The sequence below is a fragment of the Lepeophtheirus salmonis genome, chromosome 3 (assembly GCF_016086655.4).
Source record: "Lepeophtheirus salmonis chromosome 3, UVic_Lsal_1.4, whole genome shotgun sequence".
Lineage (NCBI taxonomy): Eukaryota > Metazoa > Arthropoda > Copepoda > Siphonostomatoida > Caligidae > Lepeophtheirus > Lepeophtheirus salmonis.
This window is the reverse complement of record NC_052133.2, coordinates 29,403,309-29,424,279: the sequence shown is the minus strand read 5'-3', so window position 1 is coordinate 29,424,279 and position 20,971 is coordinate 29,403,309. Positions and strand designations below refer to the sequence as shown.

Genomic DNA, 20,971 nt, shown 5'->3' with positions numbered 1-20,971 from the left:
TGTACATGTATTATAAAAAATAAATTAGCTCAATCAGCAAGTTAATTTTATGAGTTTTTATGTTCAATTTCAACGTTTTCCTATGATTTTTTAGGTCGCCAGTGTGATACAATTGTATCTGAGTTCCAAATAGCTATGGGCCTGGAAAAGTGGTTTTAGGCAACAGACGCTGTAAATAAAAAAAAAGAAGGGGTGGGGTAGATTATGGATCTAGGTCCGGTAATAAGCTTGTCCGTCCCTCAAAATGATAATTATAATATTTTTTAATCATGGGATTTCCATAACTTTACTATGCCAATGGATCCCATCACTAATACATTATTAGCTGAGGTCCCCTTTATAGGAAACATGTGTGCTATGTATGTGTAGTAGACTGAAACTAATCTCCATCTTCCTGCACCCCCTCCCTCATATTGAAAACCATTGTATTAAGCAACCTTGGTTTTGTGACCTCAAAGGAAAATTTGGGGCAGTACGAACTCTACCTATAAGGTAGCTACTGACCTATTTATATCAAATGTCATTTTCTGGGACCGAATTTTCTAGCAGCACCCCTTGTTTTAAGGGCCTGTTACCAAACTGAGCCTGTATAAAAAAGATGCTAGATAGAAAACCGGAACCGAGACCGACAAAGCTGAATCGAGACCGAAACCGTTGAATTGAAACAACCGGGGACAATAGAATGGCTGAACCTAAGCCGGGCACAACCTTGGATTTTTATTGTTGATTCTTGGAATTTGTAGGGAAAATTCTAGAAATATCAAAAAGTTATTTTCGATATAATTTCCCCAGCAGTAGAAATGCCCTTGCGCTCCGCACCAATGTGGATGGAATGGATAAGTATTTCATGGCTTGCTCAAACAAGTTTAGAAATCCCTTTTTTCCTTCACTGTTTCATTACTTCAATTGATCTTATGATCTTTCATGGCAGAGTAATTGGAATAACAATTCAAGATGAGATTAATATATACTCGACCATTTCGAGTTTTGATGATTCCACGCGAATTTAGAGTAGTTTTTCAAGTAATCATCGAGTTAGCTCGAGTAATTTTTAGAAAATCGTCAACTTGAGCAAATTCGAGTTTTTATACTCGAACTCAATACTACTTTTTTAATTTTTAAAACCACTAATTGACAAACAAAAATGATATTTTTCCCCTCCATAGGATTTAAGATTATTTATTAAAGCACAATATTATAACTTTATAATATTATAAGAGAAAATGAGTTGAGTTAGAAACTTTCTCTTCTTGATACTTTACACCCCCCCCCCCGTCACTTTTGTTTTCTTTTTTTTCGTTAGTTTGATAAATCTCAAGTCATCACATGTATCATTCTCTTAGGATTGCCATCTGTCGTTCAAATAAAGCATTATTATTAATATTTAGAAAACTACTTTAGCTTGGAGCCTAGCTATTCGTTTCAATTAAATTTGTTTTATGTTCATACATTGAGTAGAAGTTGCATGAACAAATTGTATAAATTGTAACCCAAAAATAAGTTGAAGAATTTAAAGCAGACCATTGATGAGGATAATGAATATTCCATTGATGATCGATGTATTAATTTTATTATTGACTTTTCTGAATAAAATTAAAAATTATAAGTGCATAATCTCAAACATTATGAGCTTCAGTTATATACTGGATAATATATAATAAATGCGTGACTTTAATCAATCAAAATGAAATGATGGTATCAATTAATATTTGGTAATTAAAGTGACGGATCTTGCAATTAAAATAATGTGAGACGTAGAAATTGAATCTTGTACAAGTTACATCTTGTACATAAATCGTAACTTGTATGCAACTTATATACACATAAACATTTAATACTTGTGTTCATAGAGTATACACTACATAGTGTTGTTATTAACCCATGTTGGAGCAATCATCGTGATCATAATGTGGCTCCATAGTTCTTCTGTTGTTTCACCCTGTAGAAATGGTTTCTGGAGGTCAATGGACTCCTTCACATTCCCCCTTCTGGTGTTTTTGTTCGTATATAATGATAGTTGAATTCAAGTAGTAAAATAAAATAAAGAAGAAAAAAAAGGAAAAGAAGAAAGAGGCGGTCATCGAGAAACGGAGTCTCCTCATCAATACTGCTGCTAGTTCGTATCATCATCATTGTCTACGTACAAAGACAGCATGAGAAAATACATACAACAACTTATTATAGTGGCAACATTTTTTGGAGGAAAAAGAAAGAAAGAGAACATGGGGCAGAATTGGCGCCTTTCCCTTCTCTGTCCCTGACACACTTCATAGGAGGAGATCCATGATGGTTATAAATAATTAATTACATTTTCTTCACTTGTAACAATTATTTTACAAAATATAAAATGGATTAATTGATTAGATATAAACGATAAAAATAAATAAAGAATAACAAAGAAGAGCAATTAATTGAAAAGAAGTAATTAAAAATACACTCACAACACTCCATGCACCCTAAGTTTTAGGAGGCCGAGAAGTAGCTCCCTCTATAGAATAACTTAAATGTTACTATTAAATATATTATAATCTCTCTCAAATGTCTTTTTAGGAGATTGGATTATGTATTTTTGTAAAAAATATAATCTATTCATTCAAAAGAATTTGGTAGACAGGATACAGGAGGGAAATAAGTAATAATAACCACCAGAGGGGCCGGCGTGTTTTTCAAGCTCCTCCGAATGGAATCCATCTTGCATTTCTTGTAGGTATATACCGATGGAACCATCTACTACATATTATTTATAATATTAATTAAATTATTACTAATGAATAGATGTTTTGTAGGCTATACTTTACCATGGATCTGCAAATGGTAGTGAGTAGAGTTTGCAAGGACTACATGAACATTGTTTAAGCAATAAGGCAACAATGACATGTTGAGATTAGGGGTTATTCTTTGAAGGAGTTTATCAATCATATAATAATAATGTTTCATAGTTTCCCAAGGTCGAATGTGTGGGTACTAGCTACGAGGCTAGCTTCTAAGCATTGTATGATGAATATGAGAAATAAGAGCAAAAAAAAAAAAAAATGACTCTAAGCATTACAGCACTAACAATATTTTACTTTGTCGTGTTATTTAGGAAAATAATGTAAAAATGCTCTTAGGAAATGAAACTCAAAATCTGATGTAAAAGAATATGTAGCAACGAGACAAACACTTGTACCCACTGATGATTGAATGCTAAACTTCAATCTTCTATTATAATAGATTAGAAATCAAATTGACGAAGACGAACATGGAAGGAAGGAAGAAATTGTTGGGATTTGGGATCGTTCCAAAAAGGGAAAAGCATCATAATGCAAATAAACTTATCATTATTATGTAATTTTAATGCGAGAGTGAAGAATGTAATGTAGAGCAGGAGGGAAAAAAATTATGGCAGATCTCTTTCAAATCCTTGACTAAAGTTGTTACACAATAATCAATTATGGCATGCCTAGTAATAGTTTTCTTTTGCATAGAAGAGTCTTTCAGTTAAGGTGGTAGGGTGACCAATCGTTAGAGTTGTATAAAATTAGAGGAGGATTCAATCTAGGGCCGAGTCCGACGTCAAAACCTCATTTTGCCAACCTTCCTTACTTTATGCCTAATCGATGACGTCATTTTCAATTTGATAAAAATTTTAGTTTGGAATTTTTTTTAAGGGGGAGAAAAAAAAATTCCCCTCCCTCCCCACAAAAAAAAATAGACCGACAAATATTGGACTTCATCAATTAGTTATTGCATTCAGATGTTTTCAATATATTTACCCCTCATGAGTATGTATTGGAATACATTTATTGTAAATATTCTCATATTTCGGCCCAGAAGCTCGGACGAAAAGTGTAACCACTATTGTTGGGTGTCCCTCTGAAAATTCTAGACCGGTCTCAGACTTTTGTGATGTGAACCCCACTTATTTGATTTCACTAACAGTGTTTGTTCTGAACCGACCCCAGGGAAAAATTAGTCAGGATCGGTCTTACAAATAAATTGGTCTGTATCTGTCGCATCTAAAATACGGTCTGGAACAGAGAGCAACAACCCTTTGCCTGCAGGCACGAAATTTTCTGTTGGATTCTTCTTAGTCGCCTGCTAGACTTGTTCTAAAAATAGTTTATATTACAAATTTACTTATTTATTAATTTACTTTGTCAAAGAAATATAAATACATTAATTTACAAGTACTTGTCCTAAAATAAGGTTATTGTTTTTTTGTGTGAATATTATATGCTTTTAATTTCTTGATTCGTTTACACATATTCTTTGAGATGGTAGCCCTCAAGCCTTTTGGGAATCTCAAGCTAGCCCTCATGAGACATATTCTATAGATAAATTGTAAATGTTGTTTTGTGAGTTTTAAAATTATGAACATTTTACAATAACGTCCTATTATAAAGTTAACTGTGTTGCATAAATCATATATGTGCAATTTATAAATCAGAACATGGGAAAAAATCTGTTAATAGATTCAGACCGAAAAATCGAGTTTGAACACTAGTAAACACGAGCGTCTGCTTATGAATGACGGAGATTAACTCTGATGATTTGTTGGGCAGTTATAAGGGCAAGTCTTTGTTAGACTCAGAGTAGAATTGAGGATAGAAAAGTGAGTAATTCCTGCCTATATCCTTGTTTTATACATAGACTTTTGTTTATTTCCCTCCGCTCATAACAGCTTGTGGGTAATCTAATAAAACGAGAGCTAAACTGCTCTCTTCTAAAACGTTTTTATAGTTATCAGGGTTATCATTTTGATTTTCGGTTACTTTTTTTACACTCTCAAAGTGCTTGCGATTTATAAGCCTGGTTAAAAGTTTAAGTCCCTGTTGGACTAAAAGTAGAATTGAGGATCGTCATCAAAGTAATTCCTGTCTATGTCCTTGCCTAATATGCAGCAGAACTTGGGATTACAATATTCTTCAACTCACAGCAGCTTGCAGCTAATCTAATGAAACGTTATATTAATTTAGAAAAGAAAGAAGCAAAAAATATATATCAAAATGACCCAATACAATTTTTCGTTTTAATAAATGAATTTCTTTATTTAAAAAAATACAAATGGTACAACAGTTTTAAAATCCTATCTGCACCCCTGATTTAAGGTTCAAATCACTTTTAGATATAATTATTTTTCATTTTTGAAAAGAAGTAATTAATCATAATTAATTGCTACAAAACTAATTAACATAGCCATCAATTAAATGAATCCACAATTTGGTTTGTTTCCCTAATACGTAATAATATAGCCACAATTTAGCTTTTTATTTTTTAATGTTATTTTGGAGAGAAAAAATTGACATATTAATATTTGTTTAAAAATGTTTTTTTGTTTTTTTTATCGCCTAGAATTCTTATTTGGATAAAACAGCTATTACTCAAAATGCATCACTTTAAAATATTTATTATTTTTTGTCACTTAGGTAGAATTCCATACATCGGGGCAGATGGTCTTAACTCCAAAATATTTTGCTCAATGTATTCCATATTAGTGTTCAAGACTCGCAACAAATCAACCCGACATCCTGGAGATATGTACTTTTTCACTCAAGCTACTAAAATTATACAATACCTGCCTAAAAATATACACGATGTCTTGGCTGTCTGAGGATGAGAGTAGAAGGCATCGTTCTTCTGTGCATCACATGCCCACTCGCTCATTATCTATATTGCTCTACCTAAAGCATTAAACCCAGTAGGGCATCGAAGCCTAACGTCATTATTATAGAAAAAAAATATCTTAGTCAAAATTTACTTTTTTGTCCGCTAGAGGTTATTATTTCAAGCATTTTAGAGAATCATATCCTGTTCTCTCGTGAATGAGTTAAGTACTGTACTATTTCTACTTTTATTTACTTCATTATTTATATACTTTTTGTTTGAACAATTATGGAAAGGGAATTATGATTCAATATGATTTTCACATACAGAATTGTCTGTCGGTTTCTAATTTGGAAGATATTTAAGATTTGAAAGCCATTTTTTTTTTCATGCGACTTTTTTGGATTTTTGGGAATGGGAAATTTAAAAAAGCAAATGTTTCCCTAAAGCTTTTGGAAATTTGACTCAGTTCTATTTTTGCATCCTTGGACTCTAAAATAACCCATTATTTTGGAGTAATTTGTTTGAAATTTGCTTTATATTAATATGTAAATATAGAATATTTTAGACAAGAATAAATTTTATACCTACTATTATTTATTCAAAATTATTACTTAGTACGTACAATAAATAAATAAGTGACGTCATAGAAAAGTGACATATTACGAAAATATTATGACAAATATTGCCAATAGTACTAGACTAACGGTACTCGATGCGTTACTTGGTGTAATGCTGTAGCTCTCTCACCCGACTTATCACACGCTGCACAAAAAAGTCAGCCACATGTTCATAAAAGACATCTTAAGCATTTAACAAAGTGTTAAGGTTACCATGTTAATTTTCTATTCTTTTTTTTTTCATGCTCAAAATGCTTACAATTTACAAACCTAGTCATAAATAATGCGTTAACTTTGAGAGATGGAATATTGGGCAAGAGAGATTAATACAAACTAAAGTGATCCTTGCTCACTTCTCTGTATATATATCATTAGTTATGTAAATCCTATGATTTTTTTTAGCTGGCTCGTTTTTTTAGAATTGGTAATCTGAAGAATGAATTTTCCTTTCCTTAGCAGTTCTCATTATTATATAACTTCTGAGTAGTGAGCTTACCTTCCTAAATAAATTCAATTAAATTGTATATTTAAAAAATATGATTAAACATTCGTGCGTGCTCATAAAAGACGGAGCGTAGCCCTAAGGATTTGTTGCAGAGTTAGAATTTTAAGTCCTTGTTCGACTCAGAGTAGAATTAGGGATCGAAATCGGAGTTATTCTAGCAAGTGTTCGTTTTTAAAACCTTTTCTCCTTCCTCCCTTGTCACAGCTGATTGTAGCTGATCTCCTCCTAATCATTGCTCAAATTGATTTTCGGTTTCGTTATTTCACTAGGTTACTCTTTTTTTTATTAAAAAAAAGGGCCAGCTCATTTTATTTCGGGCTATTAAAATCTGAAGAGTGCCTGTCACAGGAGCTTCTAGGGATTTTGAAATTTTGCTAGTCCTTGTGTTGAGCCCTTCTGAATAACAGTATTACTTAGCCCCAAATAATCGGTTAAAAAAATACGTATTGGTGTTAAGTCCTTCTCTATAGCATGATTTTTTTTTAGTAATTTGGAGGTGTTAGAGGCTTTGTATATACATTATACATATAATACTTCCCTTAATGAATCAATCAAACCAGGCACGCCTTTATAAGATATAAAAATTAAATTTCTCATCATATTGAAAATATTAGTTAGGAAGGAGACTTTCTCTTTGTGTAAAACCAGGAACTCAAGTCATCCTTCCTCCGGACTGACCATAAAAATTGTTATTTGTAATTATCATAACTATGATGTAACTTCAACATTCCTGATTTCAGAGTATCCTTCTTACTCATAGACTGGGCAGCCGAGTAGCCATGGCCTTGTCACTTTTTTGAGAATTTACTATTATCATAAAGCTAGGGTGACCATATTTTGATCAACAAAAAAGGATATTTGGTCCAATTATGTTGTGTCAGTTTTAGGAAGAGGAGAGTATAAATATTTTAAAATTTGTAATGTTTAAAGTTAAGCTTTGATTATTGTTAATTATTGTCTTCGATTATTTTCTTATTAAAAGTTTTGATCTGCCTTTATTTTTAAATTGATTTTTTATTATAGAAAATCCTTATTATATATTAAATTACGGAGGATAACCGTTCTTTTTAGTACAAACATTTCCTTTTTTACATCCTTAAAATCGGCTAATCAATAAAAGCCAGACATTGCAAAAATTAATAGAAAAGTTTCCCCTGGACATTCTGGACAGAATGTAAAAAGAGAAGATTTCCTGGCAAATACGGACGGTTGGTGACCAAAGATATAGTTGTAAAATAAAAATTAAATTACAGAACACTTTCAAAAAACTTTCAAATTCTATTATAATTAGAACAAAATTGAGAACCCCCTTTCATTTTCTTGTAGTCATGCCCCCCCCCCCTTTAGTTTCATATGTATTTAAATTTGAGGATAGTATCCATTCTTAATAAGGGACTTAAAATCGCTCTTGTCTTTTCTAGTTGGGTATCGTCCCTTCAAAAATATCTGAAATAATACAGCACCCTCTACGAGGCATCATTTGTACTAATAATACGGTATTGTATTTCAATTTACCATTTGAACTATTTCAGAAAAAATTTAATTATCTTTAAAATAAGAGAATATGTTTGCCATTATTTTTAATCGAGGCCTAATTAATGTCTAAATCAGTCTGATTAAAACTATAGAGTATTATTATGATGACGTCAAAGTTAGATATCTATGATGTATCAAAGATTGTTCTATGGGACGGTTTTTGCGTCCGATTCGAACTGTCCTTAAAATTTAGGATGATACCGGTGGGGACATCAAAATTTTAGGATCGATCCATTTCCACTAAATCTATTATTTTCGTTTTCTGATTTGAGAAAATCCTTGTATTACCTAATCCTAATGAATTTACCTACTACTTGTGTTCTTCTTGAGGATTAAATGAGGGGGAGAATTGTATGTTGTTAATCAATACCAAGTGAATAGAAGGATAAAAACTCTCAGTTTCCTCATCTTTTCTTTTTCAGACCTTACTCCATAGATACATATATTGATCATCTCATATAGATAGGAGAGAAACTCAATTCGACTTTCTACAGCCTTTAGTTTTGCAAAATATATATATATATATATATAAATGGTGTTTTTCTCCTCTGTTTTTTAGGGCATATCGTTTTTTTAGGTTTTTCTTTTTTTGGCAACAAATGTTATTTTTAATCACGTTAATAATATATTAATAAGAATGGCTCAAAAATGTATTTATTGTGTATCAAATGTTAAGAATTGTAATTGGTATACGTTTGCAAGCAAAAAATGAGATGAATCATTTTAAATAAAGAATTTACAGTCAAAATAGGACAAGGATTTGAATTCCATTAGATGCTATTATGTAGAACAAGGGTGTGAAATGAGCCGAGGCATAAAAGAAAGGGACAATTACCTCACCCCTCCCCCAATTTATACAAACATAACAATATTCAGGGATATTCTGTCCTTCTTTTTTTTAAAGGTCATAAACCCTCGTCCCAAATATTCGGACGAATTAAGTTGCCCCTCCCCTATAAAAAATTATCACCCCCTAACCCATGCCCAAGAGTCACCACCCCATTTTTATAGAGAGCCACATAACCTTACAATTTCACATTATTTATTACGATCGAAAACACTCTTGCTTATTTATTTTTCGAAGAAAAGGTTGCTTCAATTTTTTTTTTTTTTTTTTTTGAGAACCATAGGATTTATACCTCTTATGTAGAGCGTGATTTTTATTATGGTAAATGCGAAAAGTAGTGTAAAAGTCATTTATACTGCAAGGCCTGGTCAAGTCTCAAGTATTAGTCCACAAGTCCAAGTCCTTGAATATTTTTATCGAATCCAATTTACATTTGGGGCTCATTTTATTAGGTTAATTTTTTCTTTGTACTGTCACGTTATTTTAAATTTTATTATTCATATCTTAAATGTAACCATCCCTTTTACTAAGAATGATAATATTATAAAAAAATTTCAAAATCCATAGCTATTCTCAAAAAATTTCAAATATACACAGCTATTCATAAGAAATTAAATTTTTATTACAAAAATGTATTAATCAAATATTTGAATTTTTGAAAAAAAAAATTCAAATATTAAATTTTCTAATAAAGATCAAAAATTCCTTAATTTGGGGGGTACAGTCTCTTCTGCCCCCACCTTATGCATACGCTACTGGCATCCTCTTTGGATACTTCCAATTGTACATACAAAGGTTCTATTCTACTTTCTATATGGAACATGTCTGTTTTTAGAAGGGTCGATTCAAAATCTACTTTTCCAATTAGGGAACAGAGAATAATATGTCTACTCCTTTACAATAGAGTAAGTAGTCAGTGGAGTACAGCCAGGAGGAAAATAGAGAAAAAGGCGAACATGTCAAACTATATATATATATTTTTTTTTTTTGGAGCAAGGAAATTTTTGAAGAGATTAAAAGGGTGCAAAAATAAGAAGGAAAGCTAGATGATGGACGAACATCAAACATAAAATTTCACAGTGATCCCCCCTTCTGTATTTAAAGATCGTAAAATGTATCAATCAGTAATAGAAAAAAAAAAGAGATTTTATTTTAAAGGCCATATCGGAGCTAAACAAAATATAATAAATCAAATAAAAGCTGAAATATATTCTTAATACTCCTAGGTAAACGGTTGGATATTGGTTTTTAAAATGAACCATAAAAATACTATTGATTTTTTTATTATTATTACGCTATGGAACACTCAAGCAAGAAATGGGATTGATTGATCTAGTTTGATGATTTAAAAAAAAGTCAAACTACTGAGAGATAATTATACTCAGAGAAGGGGGTCTCCCAAATAAAAATCATATAAATTATAGATCATTCTTATGTTGAGTACAAAAAAACAGTATAGTTTATACTACTTCCAGGGCCCCGACGCTGAGGATGTCACATTAGTGATATGTACTAACACATAGACATAGGAAAAGGGAACTGACACTCTTAATTAGGCTTAATTAGGATTTTAAATATTTTAAAAAGTTAGAAACAAACGAAATTTAAAAAATTGTATTTCTAAAAATTAGGTCATAAATGAATGTTTCTTCTTTAAAAAAGAAGATCAAAATAGAGGCCACGCAAGAAGGTAGTCATGGCCACCGATCTATATAATACCTTCATAATCAATAGGAGAAGAAAAAAAGAGACTGGACCTTCCGCTGATATTTTATATTATATGATCTATGGTGTAAAAAATCCAAGTAGTTGTATTATTTATCTACTACTTTACAGCGGAAAAACGATGAGCTCTTTCTCCTTTTTATTCAATAGGTTACAAATTCAGTTGGGATGTATAGAGGTCTGTGGTCAGGCTTATATTTTTTTTCTTATTTTCCGCCTGACAATTCATTTTTTCCGATGGATATAAAATTCACCATTTTTATAAAAATAAGATTGCTCCATTTCATTTTTTCCACCTAAAATAATAAAAGGTCTTTCTTATAAATAATTTCGTTCATTAATGACGTTTTTTTTTAGAAAAGTAATGTTTTATTTCATCTTTTTATAATATCTTTTCATAGATTTTGTCGATATTAAGATAAATGACTACCCCCCCCCCACCAATCCCCATCACAACAGCCCTGGGTACAAGCGAGCCTACAACTACTACTAAATAACAGCCTAAAAAAATTGATTTGTTTTTTCTAGTTATTTCCCCCGACCTCAACTCTTTCAAAAAAGGTGCCCAGAGCATTAGTAGGCCAAGTTTTTGAATTATTTATCAATATTGATTAGCGAGCTAGTTTTTTTTCTTTTTTTTTTATTCTTGAGGAGAGAACGTATAAGTATAAGGTATAGCCAGAAGTGTCTGTTCTTATGAAAGGGCAAGATTAATACTGAAGATTTTTTATTGAAGTGTTAGTGGAAGTCCTTATTAGGCTCATAGTAGAATTGAGGATCGACATGGGAGTATTTCCTGTCAATGCATTTACTAGATAAAGTGATGGGTTTGTGTTTATTGTCTTCCTCTTACAGTTGCTTGCAGCTAATTTAAGAAAACATAATGACAACTAAGCTTCTCTCCTCCAATTTTTTTTTTCAAATTGTCAGACTGACCACGTTTATGTTTATATTATTTTTTTAATTTAACATACCGAAAATGCTTACGATTTACAATTCTTCTTATCTCCTACCGCCTTTTTCTTTGTACTCACATGAAACTATGGCGTTTTGAGAATTAATGTTTTTGTATTTCAAAAATAATGAAGGATTTCCAATTGGGAGTGTATTATATGATTTCAGTGATCACAAATGGTCATCACTGTGTGCACTCAAGTGTCATACTCAGAGGTGGGGATTAGGACTTGCAACTTGACTTGAACTTCCAGTAGAAGTAATTTTCCTCTTCTCTGGTCATACTACATATTACATAGGTATATATATTATTTTGAATCCCACACATTATGGAAGCAGCTCTTTTAAGATTTTTTTTGAGATTGATATATTTATTATTCATGGATATTTCCTATAAACCAACTATTTTGTATAGATTTCCCAAGGAAGTGCAAGAAAATGCAATTAAATTTTTTTTAATTTGTCAGAACCTATTTAAAAACTTAAGAATGCGGTGATGACGTCACGTTGTAAGATTAAAGATTATTATATTATATTTTTAAATTTAAGACTCCTGAAAACATCATGAACTTAGGAGTAAGGATGGAGGGGTTCAAGTCAGTGTCAGGTTTTAAGAACACTTCACCAAGGCCCTTCACTTTAACGTACAAAATAGGAGTATCGGACGCTGTACTAGTGTTGTCAATATATCAATAAATTTGTACCAGTTCCGGTAACAAAATTGGTATAAGTATATTCGATATTTTTGACTAAAAATGTATATCAAATCGGGAATTCTCATGAATTTACATTATTATTTAGGTCTTTTTATTTTATTTGGGGGAAAAGGGGGGTCGTAGTGGGTGTTAACTAGTTCAGAAATTTGAAGACTTAGTTTAATAAAAAAACTATTTTTTTGAGGACATTTTATTTGGGTGGGGGGAGTGTTTGTGTTAGACTCAGGCCCTGGTTTCAGTCCTTCTGATTTCAATAATAATTATAATGTCAATCATTAAATATTACAACGTCATATATTCTGTCGATTGTAGCTTCCCCACTAAAAATATTTTACAGGACAGAGTATGTACAAATGACTAAATAAACAATATTGGGCATCCCATTTCATTCTGAATGATTCACAAAATGATTATAAAAGATGCAGAGTCTAAATCCCGGAGAGTCAGTCATTTAAATATACCGGGCCGTGCAAAATTATTTACCAATGATGTAAATATACTTTTTAAGAGGTTTTGTGGCAACCAATCTGATTGTTTCGTATTTTTACTGTTAAAATAAACAAAAATCCTTCCTGTGAGAGCGTAACAACTTCCACACATGTCCAATCAGGAAACAAAGAAGATCGAAATTGTAGACCTCCTCCGAGCGGGAGTGCCTCATAACAACATTAAGGAACAGGTTGGGGCCTCGTTGAAGACAATTTACAACGTTTCCAAGCGCTTGGAGGCTGGGGGTCATCTCAAGCATTCCCCTGGGGCTGGCAGGAAGCCCACAGTCTCAACAAGGCAAGTAAAGGCAGTGTTCAAGAGGACTCTTAACAGGTCCATTGCTGACATGGCCAGAAAGATGCGAACGTCGAGATCAACTTTTTCAAGTGCATTGAAAAGGGCTGGAGGAAAGTCCCTGAGGCGTACTGAACGCCCTCTGCTAACTGAACGTCAGCGAGAAGTCAGACTTGAGTGTGCCAAGAAAATCTTGAATGATATCAAGAGCTCATCTGGACGCATCATCATTTTTTCAGATGAGAAAACTTTTACGGTAGATCCTGTTTTCAACAGGCAAAATGACCGTGTTGTGAGCTTTGGAGATCCAACGGGAAAGCCATGAAGCCGGTATGGTTCCCCACTAGCTCAGATTAACAGCGGAGGATTATGTGAAGATTCTGGCGTCCAAGGTCCTTCCGTGGATCAAATCCATAGTCGGCAACTCTCCTTGGGGTTTTCAACTAGATGGAGCACCCGCCCACGCTTCCAAGAAAGCTCAGGAGTGGCTCAAGGACAACATGAACTTTTGGCCAAGGACTACTGGCCCCCTCAGAGCCCAGATCTGAAACTAGACTTCCCTATCTAGGCGCAACTGGAGACCAAGGCCTGCAAAAAACGACACAAGAACATAAATGCCTTAAAGGCTGCTGTCAACCAGGCCTGGGCCTCCATGGACGCCGATTACATCCAGCAAGTCTGTGGCAGCTTCAAACGTCGCCTTGCCAGTGTCATTGAGTCAAATGGTGTCTACATTGATTAAACTTGATCACAAACTATTTTATTATTCTAAAAATGTATGAATAAATTGTTTCTCAAGTCATTCAAATGTCATTATTGTCCGCGATATGTTCTGAACAAAAATCGGTAAATAATTCTGCACGGCCCGGTATGATCCATTTTACTGCATATATTTTAGTATATTCTGAAATGCTTTCAAACATAAATCAATAGTTGGACGATTACATTTGATTATGATGTCTAGAGATGGAAAAATGCGCGCATGTTTAAGCGTGTGATGATACATTAGGGCATGAGCGTTGTTGACTTGTATTAGTTTGTAAATAAGGCAACAGTCAGTGGCGCCGTAGTATTGTGACAAAATAATTCAACTCCCTGAATGATAATTATCATATGGAAGAGACACTAGTGCCCTCAAGCAATCCATAATATATATCTTAGCCCAGGCTACGGAAAGTAACCCCCCCTTGCAGATAATACATATTTTCTAGTTTGCTCATGCCCTATGGTTCAAGTTACAACAGGGATATTATAATAACTAGTACAAAGAAATGGCATCCTCGTATGCTTAAAAATGCACACATTTTTTCATAATTATTGTCTTTAAAGGTCAGGGAATTTTACTAAACACTTAAAAGTATGTTTCAAATGCCGGCCAAATGATCAAAACGAGGATTGATTCTTTCGTTTATACACAGTATATGTATAAATATAATATATATTGTCAAGTAGGTGAGTGTATTTTTTTTTAAAAACAAAAAAAAAACACACACATTCACATACCATTGGCAGCCGGGTAGCACTACTCCTGACTTTCAAAAACCTGCTCCTCAAGTTCGTTCAAAATAACTTCTCTCAAAAGTTAATGAGATTAATCTCGGCAAAAGAAGAGTTTGTTAGTAGTTCTTTGCTCCACTTAATGTACATAATATTTTGAAATATGTTGTAGAGAGAATAAGTCTCTCTTTTGGTTCTAGATTTTGTACCTTAGTCAGAGCGTATTTAACAGTATGTAATCAACGGATTGTTTCAATAAAGATTCATTTTGACACGTTTTTAACATTGCAGAAGGATTTTCTTCTAGTCGAAAAAATAATATACAATTCTCATTTACTTAGTAGTTTGTACCTAGGTTAGCTAGATATCCAAAGTTTTGTCGATAAATGTTTCTAACTTACTTAAATAGATGGCGTTTGTCAAGGTTTTTAAATTTTTCCATATGTTTAGACCACTTGCTGCTACAAATCTATTTTTACAATTATAAATCGATAATTTGATGGTATGCACCAAGAATTTTTTTTGCTCCACTTATTTTTGTATTTAACTCATTAGAGATCCCAAAAATATAATTTCCCATCCTACAAAGATATATATAAGAGCTTGCATCGATTCCAATGATCAGTGTTGCACTTATTATAATAGCTGAATACATAATTATTTACACTAAGCACACTTTAAATGTTGATCATAACAGACTGTTGAATTCTAAATCAAAGTACAAAGCATAAAATCTCTGTCATGATGGAATAATAGGAAATTCCTACCAGTGTCCCAAATGCTTATTTTGGACCTCATAATATATCACTACTGCATACTTTTAATGGAGAAAAAATGAAATATCCTTAATGGAGTAATCTTATGGCCACTTGAGCAATGCCCATGACATATTTTGTCTTAAAATGAAGATTTGAGCATAGCTCCAATTAGCATGCTATATTGATTTATTTCTCTTTTCTGTGGGAGAGATGAGATGAGGTGACTAGCTCTGTTTAGGAGAGGAGGAGAAGGGAAAGAGAGAAGAGTAGGTACATAATAGTTAGTAAATATCGAGGGAACGGACCTCCTCCTCCTATTCAGTCACAAGTCACTTGACAACAATGAATTTGTAAGCCTAATCAAATGATGATGACCTAGCCTCATCTCCTGTAGTACTGTTGATATCCATCATCCTCCTGCTGTTGTAGCTCTACTTTCATTCTATGCATTTTAGTAGGACAAAACAACAATGATCATTTGTAGCATAGGCTGCAGCAAGGACTATGACCTCCTCCCCGGAACCTGATTGCTCATCCTTGATGGGGGGAGATTTATTAGTAAGAGGTGGAAATGGGTTTAATATGAATTTGATAAGAAGACGAAGTGGGGCCTCGTATATGGATTAGTAGTAGCTAGAGATCTAGAGAGACTCCACTCAGAATTGGAGGAATGAGCGGATGCGGAGGTAGAAGAGATTCATAGAAAAATAAAAAGAAAAATTGTTAGAAGCAACTAAGTAGAATTAAAAAGAAGAAGAAAAGAAAGGGCCCGCGTCGTGTGAAAGACTAAGAATTGATTGGTGGGAGAGAGTGAAAAAGACTGGAATTTGATTGGTGGAACGTTGTTGATGGCGGGTGGGTTAGAATCCGCCATTTTGTTTTGAACCGACTTTTCCCCCCTTTCCAGTTCAGTCTTCTTCTTTTCTCTTTTCTCCTTTGATATTATGCTGATGAGCGGTAAGTAGTAAGTTGTGAAAAAAAGAAGTTAAAAATTGCTCAATAAACGACGACTCCGGACTGAAGAGGAGTTGGGAAGTAGCAGATTGCTTTGGGTCTCTCTGCATTGAGAGTAATTAACTAGAAGATTGCGGATCTTTGTCATATGAGTGAGTGTGATAGGTGGAGTGAAATGAGTGATAACTGATCCACAGGAGAAAAGAGTAATTTGGTCGTGGTTGGAAATGGATGAGTGTTGAGCAGAGGATAGTGCTAAGAGTGAGAGAAGAGAGGGATCGAGAAAGGTGAAGAAGCAAGGAAGCATAGTAGTTCCCTTGGTTGCTAGTAACAACTTTTTTCTTTTGTCTTTCCCAGAGCCATGAGCGGATCTGAGGAGGAAGAGAAGCGCGAGGAGTTGTTGTTCGAGAAGAATGGGAGCGGAGGGGACGAGGACATGGAGGCATTGGAGGAGGAGGAAGAAGAGGAAGAGCGAGACTTTGAGTTGGAAGGTGAAAATGGAGGGAAATGTGAGAACGGGGCTGAGAAGGACTCTTTGGGGCGAGTGAATGGAAGGCGTCGAAAGAGTCCCCTGGGAGTGCGGCGAGAGGTTCTCCTGGATGAAGGGGAGGAGGAGGAGGAAGAAGTGGAAATGGATGAGGATGATCTGAATGATGTGGAAGAGATCAAGGATGACTCTGACATCATGGAAGTGGAGGAGGAAGAGGATCCTTTGGGACTGGGCTCTGATAAGAAGACGACTCCTCTCATGATGAAGAAACCCAGCGGAACTTCTCCTCTTGCCTCAGGACCAAAGAAAGTTGTCACCATTGATGATGTCAAAGTTTTACATAAAATTGCTGCCTCCAACCGAAAGGAATCTGCAGCAGCAGCAGCCAAGAACAACGTCGTCCTCATTGATACGGATTCCATTCTTGCGGGAAAGTCTGGTGTGACGATTACACCGGCTTCACGTCCTAAAACCAACTCGCTTCCGAATCTCCCAGCAGGAGTGACCATCAGTCATGCACCTAAGGTGGGACATAATGCCTCGTCGTCCTCCTCCATCACTAAAAAACCAGAGTTGAATGACCCTAATTTGACAGATGACACGTTTGTTGTAGAAGCTCCGAGTTTTATCGTTCCTTACGTCTATGAAAAACCTCCCAAAGAGACTTTTTCTGCATTCTGGGAGGATATCAAAAAGTTGCAAGACAAAATCAGAGATGAAAAACGCAAGAAAAAAGAACAAGAGGCCGAAAAATTGAGAAAGCGCAAGGAGGAAGGAGAGGAAGAGGATCCCGAGTTTGACCCTGATGCTGTGATTGTTGAGGATGAAAAAGCCAAGCTAAGTTCAGAGTCCTCATCTGAAGAAGAAGACGAAATCCTTCAGCCCTCTAAAAAAGCCCAGTCGGAAAACTACTTTGAAAGTCCACTAGGAAAATTTTTTATGGATTTGGGAATGAATTTAGTGCAAGAGGCAGTACAAACAGATCTCTTAAAACAACAAATTCGTAAGAGCCAACGCGATAAATCAGCCACGGTCATGCACGCTATCATGTCCCTTAAAAAGAATTTAGAGGCTTCAAAAGAAAATAATAGAGACTTTCATTTAGATATGAAAAAATGTAAAATCTGTTCCTACAAAACTGAGTCTCAACTCGTAATGGCCTCGCATTTAGAAATGCCTCATATTCGAATGACTTTTTATCGATGTAATTTCTGCCCTTATGAAACAAAGCTTCCACAAGAAGTGTTATTCCATATGATGGCTCAACATGGAATTCGAAGTAAACTAGAACGTTCTCCATTTTTACACCAATGCCCACAATGTCCCTTTGAAGATAACATGAAAGGAAAATTAACGCGACATAAAACAGCATGTGATAAAAGATTTCGACCAGAAAAGAATTTGGAACCTGCTTTTGACTGGGAACCTCCCGCGAAAATCCCAAAACCACCCGTCTCACGTACTTCTGGCAGGGTTTACTCATCCTTCTCTGGAGGTCCTATTCCGGGAAGTTTATTATCTTCCACCACTAATGTACGTTCTAATATAAATAAGGGATTCTATTCTGGTATGCCACAATTGCAACTCGGAGGATCATCTATAAGCATGGCAAGATCAGGCTCTGGGAGATGTAAGTTATATTGTATGTCTTATTATATTGTAATATTTCTAATGGCTTGCTTCTCTATTATAACAGCTGGATTTACTGGTATGCAGTCAGGAGGACGGCAAATGGTCGGAGGCCAGTTTATGAATAATCAAGTAGTATTGCAGGCCCTTAACCAAGGTGGTCGTTCAGTTTCGAGCAATTCATCTGTACTTTTGCCCGGCAACTTAGCAAATTCAGGTTCCGTTACTATTCAGGTAAAAACAAAACATTTATATTCTTCCCTTTACATCGCTCTACTCCATGCTAAGGCAGAATTAGGGCTGTTTGGGCCGAAAGTAAAAGAGGAGTGACTTATTTAATTCGTTCTTCTTTTGAACCTCTTAGTAGTTAGCACATAAAGATAGTTGTTTACAAATATTATACAAAAATCCTTTAAGGTTTACATGACTTTTCTTTTTTGAATTATCCCTACGAATGATAGTTTATGATGCCATATGTACATACGGACATTTAATAATAATTATATGACCTTTTCATTATTTTTGTCATGATGAAATGGACAAAAAGATTTTTTCTGTTCTTAATAGATATATGTTGGTACATAATATTTTAATAGATCCATATCAACTACCTAATTTTAATTCAAATTGAATTTGTTTTAATATAACGAGAGGTATTAATATATTATTTAATCAAAAAAGTACATGTCCATTAATCTCCAGTGTATATTACCATTTGAAAACTTTTTTTTTTTGATAGAATCTGACTTTGTTTCTTTAATATAAGGTGAACCATCAACGCATAGTGGTTGTTTAATGAATAAAAACTTAAAATATTTAATTGATTTTCAGAGTGTAAATCAAAGGAATTCGCGAGGTCCAAATTCACCTAGTATATCAATAACTCCTCTTCCGGGTAGAAGCTCATCTGGAAATTCTGTCCGTCCTTCGCCCTCTGTGATGAGGCCTGGTCAACCCAATGCTGGCCAAGGAAAGGGAAATCTTGTTATTTGTGAAATTTGTGACGGTTTTATTAAGGACTTGGAACAACTAAGAAATCATATGCAATGGATTCATAAGGTAAGCATTCTGCTATTATTCACAATCGTAAAGCACAATAAATTTTGAATCGTAATGATTATTATTATCAATTTTGTGTTTTGATATTGAAATGTTTAGTGCACTATTCTAATGATTTAAAAAAATATAGGTTAAAATTCATCCCAAGATGATATATAATCGTCCTCCTCTGAACTGTCAAAAGTGTCAATACAGATTTTTCACCGATCAAGGGCTAGAAAGACATTTGCTGGGATCTCACGGTCTTGTTACTGCAAGTATGCAAGAGCTGGCGAATAAAGGACAGGATTCTGGGAGATGTCCAGTTTGTGGAAAGGTTATATACCAGTTTTTGTTTTGTTTTTCTCTAAGTTAATTCATTGCTGTCAACAATTTTAAACATTTTTATTCTCTACTAGGTTTATCAGTGGAAACTTCTTAACCACGTGGCTAAAGATCATCAGAAATCATTAAAACCTGCGCATTTATCCTACAAGTGTACTGTATGTACAGCAACCTTCGGTCAATATAAGCTTTTTGAAAACCATGTATACACCGCTCACAGGTAAAATTTTGAACCATTATATTTCCTCCTTTCTAATAGTATGAACAGAATTTATTATGATTAGAGTAAAATCTATCCTTTTTTGGAGAATTTCTTTTCTGTTTAACAGTCAAAAGTATCATTTTTAATTTGTCTCCAATAGATAATAATTAACGGCTCAAATGAGATAACGTAATATTAAATCCTGTTTTTTAAATCTTTGTTTTAGTGGTGCTGCAAAGAAATCAGATAAATCCAAAGTTGGTAGCAAACCCGCTGCATCTTCATCTCCAAATATATTAAAACCTCCTCAACTGTCTGATGAAATTACGATCATTCCGCAGAAAAAGTCTAATATTACATCCTCAAATACTTATGAATCAAAAAATAATCCCAAGGTGTGACATGAATAAGCTATATTTATTGTTCTATTTGTTTGAACAACCTAATCCATTTAATACTCCTAGTAATTGTGGAAATAAATGAATTAACCCGCTTTTATTATAGTATGTCATTGAATTATTGTTGTGCAAAATTAATTTTTACATGACTTAAATTCATTGTTGTTTTGTTTTTTTACAACCCAAAGTAATTTAGCATTAACATGACGTTAAATGATAGTTTTTCGGTTACTCTAGTCAAGAAATACTCTATACATAGAATATGCACTTTTTTATCTGCCTTGTATAGACCAACAACATTCAATTAGAAGAATAGTTATTAAATTAAAGAGGAATGATCTATGTACAGAGTATTCCTTGCTTGGGTTCAAGATTTATGTTACGCCCT

At 34.0% G+C, this 20,971-nt stretch overlaps 1 protein-coding gene and 1 long non-coding RNA gene across 3 annotated transcripts; one reads left to right on the top strand and one right to left on the bottom strand.

Moving 5' to 3' along the window:
- Nucleotides 1-1,556: 1,556 nt before the first annotated feature.
- Nucleotides 1,557-3,267, bottom strand: LOC121114879 (uncharacterized). The gene is made up of 2 exons (XR_005863363.2): nucleotides 2,799-3,267; nucleotides 1,557-2,730 (listed from the first exon to the last, which is right to left on the bottom strand). It is a non-coding gene; the product is annotated as an uncharacterized lncRNA (long non-coding RNA).
- Nucleotides 3,268-15,810: 12,543 nt separating this feature from the next.
- Nucleotides 15,811-20,678, top strand: LOC121114876 (MOG interacting and ectopic P-granules protein 1). Of its 2 annotated transcripts, none has more exons than XM_040708985.2 (7): nucleotides 15,811-16,768; nucleotides 16,839-18,601; nucleotides 18,668-18,834; nucleotides 19,432-19,659; nucleotides 19,790-19,975; nucleotides 20,058-20,203; nucleotides 20,412-20,678. In XM_040708985.2, the coding sequence occupies exons 1-7, from the start codon at nucleotides 16,713-16,715 to the stop codon at nucleotides 20,584-20,586; spliced, it is 2,721 nt and encodes a 906-aa protein (XP_040564919.1). In that variant the 5' UTR covers nucleotides 15,811-16,712; the 3' UTR covers nucleotides 20,587-20,678. The 2 variants fall into 2 exon arrangements, with proteins under 2 accessions (XP_040564919.1, XP_071743395.1); XM_071887294.1 differs by having other exon boundaries at nucleotides 15,811-16,776.
- Nucleotides 20,679-20,971: the final 293 nt, after the last annotated feature.

Excerpts from the sequence above, each read along its gene's own strand:
- LOC121114876 (XM_040708985.2), top strand. The coding sequence starts at position 16,713 with ATGAGTGTTGAGCAGAGGATAGTGCTAAGAGTGAGAGAAGAGAGGGAT. Across the intron at positions 18,835-19,431 it reads CAGGTTCCGTTACTATTCAG|AGTGTAAATCAAAGGAATTC; the intron begins GTAAAAACAAAA and ends ATTGATTTTCAG. Across the intron at positions 19,976-20,057 it reads GATGTCCAGTTTGTGGAAAG|GTTTATCAGTGGAAACTTCT; the intron begins GTTATATACCAG and ends ATTCTCTACTAG.